General features: G+C 36.5%; 1 protein-coding gene across 1 annotated transcript; it reads left to right on the forward strand.

Moving 5' to 3' along the window:
* Nucleotides 1–5,187: 5,187 nt before the first annotated feature.
* Nucleotides 5,188–7,693, forward strand: HELRODRAFT_163210 (hypothetical protein; the record flags this gene model as incomplete). Its single annotated transcript, XM_009027152.1, has 2 exons — nt 5,188–5,530; nt 7,248–7,693. The coding sequence occupies 2 exons, from the start codon at nt 5,188–5,190 to the stop codon at nt 7,691–7,693; spliced, it is 789 nt and encodes a 262-aa protein (XP_009025400.1).
* Between the last annotated feature and the right edge of the window lie 948 nt (nt 7,694–8,641).

Raw genomic sequence — 8,641 nt, forward strand, 5'->3', positions numbered from 1 at the left:
AATAGATTGAAGAATGAATGGTTGGTTGACTGTTTGGTTGAATGTTAGTTGATTGGTTAGATAGGTACACAGTACACATATACATATAAAAATGCACAAGCACACCACACACACATACAAACACACACACACACATACAGAGAGAGAGAGAGAGAACACACACAAAACCAACCATATTTGACTACAAAACCGGCTAATGATGTGTAGATAAAGTTTGTCTTTCTAACCAGTTGATTCACTTTGGCCAAGACAAGATCTGCTATTTTGTCAAAATGAGTCATTGGTCTTTTGGTCATCTGTGTTAAGACCTGTTGCATTTTATTCAAATAAGTTTTTAGTACTGTTGTTAATACTACTACTACTACTACACCACTACTGCTACAGCTACTGCTACAACAACTACCGCTACTACAATTACCGCTACTACAACTACCTCTACTACAAACATTGGGGTTGGATTCGTTGGAGAAAAGAAGTCTCAACATTTTATTTGCTGTTGATTTCTTGGCAGCTTTTTTGGTGATGGCAAAATCGACTGCCTCTATAGTTCCATTAATGATGCCGTCACATCGATAGCTGTGGTGTGGTTGTGTGTGGTTGTGTGTGTCCACAGTGTGGCTCTGTGATTTGTTTTGTATGATCTTTTTGTCTGTATGTAAATTTTTTAAAAAACCTATCTATGAATGTCAATTAAAATACTAATAAGTGGGTAATAATTTAAAAAAGAGATAGATAGACAGAAAGAGAGAGAGAGGAAAAGACGGAGAGAAAGAGAGAGAGAGAGAGAGAGAGAGACGGAGAGATAAAGAAAGAAAGGAATGGATGAAAAGAAAATATAAGTCAGATAAATTTCAACCATTATAGCACAAAAATATTAAATCAACAACACAGCAACCTAATGCGTGCATGTCTGTTGTTGATTTAATAATACAGCTAGCAAACATTTTTTATTTTAACTATTTCTAATGTTTTTACTGAAACTGTAAAGATAGGTAATAAAAAATATGTGATGAATAACCAAATATTAAATAAATTAAATTATAATAAAATCCTAAATAATTTTTCACAAAAATATGTGGAAAATAACAAAAAAAACAAAAATTTACAAAAAAAACTGAACCCTTGTTCAGTTTTCTCATCAGCTATGTTGAACTTGAGGTTCCACCCCTTCTGTTGGCAAAACTGGGTCAACAGGCTTACAGGGTCTTGATTCTGACTGGTAAGCGGACTTTTTGCCACATCTTCTTTTGGTGCATTCTCAGCTGTTTTGACAATTTGTTTTTTTTTTGTTTAGGTTTGTTTAATTTTATTTTTACTTAAATTCTAAAATTTTGAAATGGATGATGAGAAGGATGAAAGGAGGAGTTAACAAAGAATGAAAGAACAAAACTTGAAGAGAAAAAAGTAACGAGAGAAAAAAAGAAAGAGAGAGAGAGAGAAAAAGAGAGAGAGAGAGAGAGAGAGGGTTGAATCATACTTTTAGGCTTGAGGTAACTGTTCTCTCTGATGATCATGAATGCCTCCTTAGCAGCCTCTGCCTTGGCATCCTTTTTAGTCGAGCCCGTTCCCAAGGGGTACTCCATCCCCTGAATGATAAAAACATTTCCAAAGCACCCCGTCCGGCTGACACTCGAGCTCGAAGCCACCGGACGTTCCTCACTACTGATGGTCAACTTCTGCAAGGAGCAATATTCGTGGAGCACGCTGATCTTAAAATTGGTGGGTTGATTGATTTAGTTAGTCAATTAATTTGGTGTTTTTGAATTTCAGTTAAGGAAATTAAGTTAAGTTAGAAAAAATTTATTAAAATGAAATTACATTTTTAAACTTTACAGGAATTTTTAATTATGTAAAATTAGTAAAAATAAATAAATAAAAAAAAGGAAAAACTTACTGCATTTTTTTCACCACTGTCAAACTGCCTAATCAAATTGTCCACAGTGCTCTTTTCCAGGTCCTTGTTGGACCTCACATCAAAATTTTGGTAATTCACTCCAATGATATGATGTCCAGGAATGTAGTTCCTCTGCAGTTCTTTCTGCCTCTATTTGGAAATTTTTAAAACTCTTGTATTAAAATACTCTCTGAATGAGGTTTTAACAACAAATCATTTAAAAAATTTTCTCAAGATTACTTTATAATATTTATTTTTCAAATTTTACAAGAAAATCACTAAAATATAAAAGAATTTTGGCAAGCAAAGATAAAAATAAACAAGGAATAGAATCAAAGTGGAATGAATACAAAGACAAAACAATATCATTATTATAAAAATGCTGATAAAAGTTAAAGAAAGATTATTTGTCAAGTGAATGAGTGAGTGAATGAGTGAGAAAGTGAATGAGTGAATAAATCAGTGAGTGAGCTGGTACACGCCCAACATTACATACCTCATGATCCATGGCAGGCTGCAACAGGTTGGCTTTCATCTTTGAAAAGGGGATATGATGAGAGGATCTCCCAGCCAGCCCATCATCACCACAATCATCATCATTATTATCATCATTATTGTTTTTATTATTATTATTATTTCCATTGTTATTCCTCATATTATTATTCTTCTTATTATTATTATTATGATTACTGCCGGAGGAGCCGGACCATGGTGGCCGTGGTGCTGACATGATTGCTGCCTAAAAAAAGATTAATATTATTTTATTAAAAATTTGAATATGAAAATAAATTTAGCGAATTAAAAAAATTAAATTAATTACAAGCGTTAAAAAGCAGCAGAAAAACTCATTTAAAAAGATTTGAACCCCGTACTACAGAGTAAGGAATAGTTTAAAAGTAGTTAAAAGTGGATTTAGATTTGAAAGACTTTTTGCTGCCTAAAAAAAGATTAATATTATTTTATTAAAAATTTGAATATGAAAATAAATTTAGCGAATTAAAAAAATTAAATTAATTACAAGCGTTAAAAAGCAGCAGAAAAACTCATTTAAAAAGATTTGAACCCCGTACTACAGAGTAAGGAATAGTTTAAAAGTAGTTAAAAGTGGATTTAGATTTGAAAGACTTTTTCAAAATTTGAAATGCGGTAAATAATTAATAACTTGAATGAATGAATGAATGATCTGAACGAATGAATGAAGTTTTTAAAAGAATAAATGAATGATGAACAAATGGATAGATGAAGATGAAAAAATACAAAAGCTTTAACAGCAGACCCATGAATCTATATAATATATCCATGAGCAGACCATTTCCAAGCAGAAGAACCACCCAGTGGGACTCAAAGTGGACGTCGTATAGAACCATGGACATACATCATCATATATAGAACATCACAACTATTTTTCAACTCACAAACAACTGGCCAAGAAATCTATTCCTCGTTCTTTCGATATATTATAAAGTGACGCTGATAAAGTGAATTCAGCTGGTAGTTTGTTACTAAATTCATATAAGTATTTAATTTCCTGAAAATCGCCAAGTATATTCGCGCAAGAACATTTTCATATTTTATTTTCCGTCGGCTGTTTAACATTTCCTCTAGCCACAAACAACACACAAATTGAAATGGCCAGTCAATTAAAGAGAAAAATCTTCCTTTAAATACCAGAAGTGTGCCCAAAAAGTCAATATGGTAAAAGTTTATTTCAATACATTTCATCACAACTGTTATAAACTTCATGGTAATTTTTTTTAAAACAATCATCACTCCATAACCCGCTGAGGTATTTTAGTTAAAACCCCGAGATCATGTTACGCAGAGTTGATATGTGTGCGTGTGTGTGTGCGTGCGTGTGTGTGTGTGCGTGTGTGTGCGTGTGTGCGTGCGTGTGTGTGTGTGTGTGTTCGCGCTTTCAAATGTTCAAAGAAAAAGTAAATTGAAATAATAAAATGAAATTATTTTTTATGATAATTCAGTCTTATAACAAGGTCAATCAAGCATCATGTATTTCATAAATCAATTAACAACTACACATATTTATGTTGTATTAGAATTATTATCAGGTTTCTTCTTTTTCATTCATTCATTCGTTTATTTATTCATTCACTGTTTAAATCGTTCATTCATGCATGCATGCATGCATGCATTCAATCATTCGTTCATTCGTTCCTTCGTTTGTTTGTTTGTATTTATGTATGTATGTGTGTGTGTGTGTGTGCGTGCGCGCGCGTGTGTGTAAACGTATATATTTGTGTACATTTAACGTGCATATGTAACAATACTACCACAACTAATGAGAAAAACAATGATATTTTTATTATTATTATTATTTCCGAAAAATTGTTTATCTTTTTAAAAAAAGGTAAAGAAAGAAAGATAGAGATAGAGAGAGAGAGAGAGAGAGAGAAAGAGAGAGAGAGAGAGAGAGAGAGAAAAGAAAAGCAAGGAGAGTGTTTACGCTACCACTATTAAATCAATTGCTTAAGAATAAGGATAACAATGACGATGATAATGATTGCCATAAGAATTATGGTAATGATTTTGATAATGATGATGATGGCGATGATAATGATGATGATGATGATGGCGATGGTGATAATGATGATAGCGAAATGAGTATTCTTTGAAGATAGCAGCTCTTTCGTATAAATCCATCCATCCATCTTTTTGACTTTCCATAAATTTTTTCGTCAAGTATTTCCATAATGATTTTCTGTTATTTCTCATCATCCAATTGATTCATTCACTCATTCTTTCATTCATTTGTTCATTCGTTCAATCATTTATTTGTTGTTTCATCCATCCATCTATCCATCCACCATCCATCCATCTATCAGAAACTTGATCTGGTAAAAATTCTCTTACGAAACTTATCAAAGGGAGAAAAACAAGAAAAAAAATAATAAAAATAATAAAAGAAGAACAACGAATACAATCAATAATAATAATAACAACAACAGCAATAATAATAACAATAATAATAAAATGTTTTTTTATTTAATAGAGTACCTATATTCTAACCACATATGAAACTAGGTGCATGTTATGGCTGAGGTTCTATACGTGTATGTGTGTATGTATGTATGTATGTATGTATATATGTATGTATGTATGTATGTATGTATGTATGTATGTATGTTAAAACCAAAACATGATGAGTGACACTGAACCGTCAAACATCAAGTAACAAATGGATTAACACTTTGATTTGTCGTTAATTGCACATGTCGGCATTCAGTTGGATATTTTCAAGCACACAAACACGCAGGAACCGCTGTAACAAGCACGAAATGTGGTTAGTTGCGAAAAACAGTTCCCTGCTGTCACCTGATCTGACACTGATCATTTTGCCTATTTCCTTCAGAAATTTAAGGGTGTTGGGGTCCATCGGGCCGAGAACCTCGATGCATATTGGCAAGAATTCCATCGAGGGGAGGGCATTCCCATATTTTTTCATTTTCTCGTCCGCTGCCCTGGCCGCGGCCAAACCGCATTCTTTACTTGTCAGGTTTACGTATCGTTCGGCGAGGGTGCCAGGGACCGTAACATCCCACGCCAAACATCTGCCGGCTCTCCAAGGTATTAGCGTGCATCCGTCCGGTCGCCTACCATCATGCGCAGAAATGCCGGATGGTTCCTTGAGAACCGGGATTGAAGCCTTGGAGAAGAGCCGACAAATGTAATCGTTTAGCGCTGAGTGACGTGGTTGACGGCCCCCACCCAGGCGACAAACCAAACCGTGGTGCCCAAACTCGTCCGCCTCAGCGCCACATCGGCACGTGTATTTATTCTGAATGACGAGGCCAAGTCTGAAGCCAATGGCAAATCTTACAGACTCGTCGTCAAGCCTGGTGCCCACAGAGGTGTTAGGCCACGATCTCAACCACCCACAGCTGGCAACGCTGGACATGGCCAACAAACGAGCGGTGGAAAAGTCTTCGCCGCATGAAGACAACAAATTTTGAAAGATTTTTTTATATTCTTCGTTCAAAATTTGGACGTGCGTACGGTCCCCCGGGGCGGACGCTGGGGGAAGAATATCGCGGCAACGAAAAAACCGGTGGAGCAGGGAAGACTGTAGGTCGAGAGTGGCAGCGGCAGAAGAATTATAAACAACGGGAGCCAACTGAACCACGCTAAGCAACCCCAGCCCACCAAATCGCACCGGCAGCTGAGCCTGGGACCAACCACTGTCGGTCACTTGAACATTGCAAATCGACGACAGGGCGGTGCGCAGGGCTCCGTCAAATTCGCCCAATTTAGAAGGGTCAATGTGTTTAGATGTACGCAGGAAGTACATCAATTTGGGCAAACTGAGGGCATTGCGGATAATAGTCAAGGCATCATGGGCCGAAAGACAGGAAACACGACCCAGGGCGAATTCAAGCTCAGAGAGCTTTTGGTCAAAAAACTTTATTTGATAATCGCCCTCGACCAAGGGTGTGCCCAAAAAACTCAGTTCTGATGCACCAACTCTGGGTATTTCAGCCAGCGCATGTGGCACCTGAAATAAACTTTGGCAGTGAAGTTCGCATTTTTTAATGTTTAACTCTAAGCCAATTGCAGCGGAGTTATGCTTCAAATATTCGTAGCTATCGGCCAGAGTTGGACCGTCCGAAGCTATGCTGATATCATTCAGATAAGTGCAAACGAAGGTGGACGAAGCTTTCTCTAAGAGTGGATGAAGAGTTAGTGCGAACAACAAAGGACCAAGGGGATCACCCTGCTGTACCCCCTCGGACGATTCTACAACCCAAGAGTGGTAGCCAAGGGAAGAGACTCCGCCATAAGCAGAATGGCAAAAATTATAGATGTTGGGGCAAAAAAGTTTGACAGCCTCCAACATCGAGTCTCTTCTCAAGGCATTGAAGGCATTTTTAAAGTCCAGTTTCAGAAACCCCCATTGATCGGGGAGGTCGGTGACCAATCTTCGAACCGCATGAACAGCGGCCTCAGCGCCACCCTTAATCCCGACACCCAACTGAGTCGGGTAGAACTTGGTCTTGAGTTCGAGCACGACCAGGGCCAAGGCACATTTGCCGGCCAACCTCCTCCAAACGTTCCCGACCGCAATCGGTCTGACCCCTCCGTCTTTCTTATTTAAAGCTATGTATGTATGTATGTATGTATGTATGTATGTATGTATGTATGTATGTATGTATGTATGTATGTATATATGTATGTATGTATGTATGTATGTATGTATGTATGTATGTATGTATGTATGTATGTTAAAACCAAATCATTGACGAATGACACCAAAAGCCAAGTGTCTGACTAAATTTGATTTTATTTGCTATAACGTCACTCAACCCCGTCGGCATTCAACTCCACATTTTCCAACACACAGACGCGCAAAATGCGCCAGGAATTTTGTGGGCGGACGTCGTGTCATCACCCAATCTGGACGAAGCGTTCACGTTGGTGAAGCGGCACAACAAACGTCCACGTTTGAACGTCTCATTGGAGGCCAACAGCAACGGGGGAACCACTTCAATCAACAACAACGGCGAAACCACTTCAAACAACAACAACGAAAACACGGCAAACATCAAGACAGCTAAAAAACCAACAAAAGTTATTGGCAAAAAAGTTGTTGAAGATTGTAAATTGAGGGCAGACAAAAATTTAATTAAAAAATCTGTGTTCTCAATGAGCAACATTAGTAAATGCCATCGAAAAGATGTTGTTGAATTTTTGACGTCAAATGGAATCAATGTCATCACATGTTATCCTGTTTTGAAAAAAACAGAAATATCGTCGGATAAAAATTTTGACGAAGATGACCAGGAATGAATAATGTTCAGAGTCTGCATCGCTAGCTCAGATGTCGGTAAGATGAAGGATCCTGACATTATGCTGAAAAACATTATTGTGCGCGAATGGCGCTTCAATCAGACGAAACCTGATGCTAATACTCTGAATGGAAAGTAAAATTTTAAATAACCAATTTTTAAATAATGAAGAACAATTGTTACAAAATTCAATAATGTTTGACGATCCAAGGTCAGTCAATGCTAAATATCAATCTTTCATTTCTGACGTGAGTAATTCAATGCTAAACGTTATGCACTTGAATATAAGAAGTTTAATAAACAAAACTAACGAACTTTATGATTTCTTAATGAATTTTTCCTTCAAATTTAATGTCTTAGCAATAACAGAGACCTGGCTGAATAATGAACATGATGTTGAAATGGAGGGTTATCATTTTGTTGGAAAAAATCAATGTGGTAAGCATGGTGGTGGTGTCGGTTTTTATTTGGAAAATAGTTGTTTATATAAAATTCGAAATGATTTGAATCTTATTGGTTGCAAAGACTTCGAAACATTTTCAATCGAGCTAATTAATAAAGATTCAAAAAAAAATTCGATAATGATCGTAACTTACCGACCTCCGTCTCAAGATCCAAAATTTTATATCAATCAATTAGAACAGTTGTTACACGCTGCGAACAATGAAAATAAATTTATCTGTTTAATGGGGTTTTCAACTTCAATTTATTTTCCGTAGAAGAAGACAACAGCACAACTAATTTTTTACATCTCACTTCATGCTACAATTTATCACCGATTATTACAATTTCAACAAGAACCAGCATTAGAAAACAATCAGTGATAGACAACATTTTTGTGAACTGTTTAAAACCTTCAAGACTGAATGGCGTTGTGATGTGCGATCTATCAGATCACTTTCCGATTTTTGCTTCAATTGATGATGGAAATAGAAGCATTGATGTGAAA

The sequence above is a fragment of the Helobdella robusta genome (genome assembly GCF_000326865.2).
Source record: "Helobdella robusta unplaced genomic scaffold HELROscaffold_5, whole genome shotgun sequence".
NCBI lineage: Eukaryota > Metazoa > Annelida > Clitellata > Rhynchobdellida > Glossiphoniidae > Helobdella > Helobdella robusta.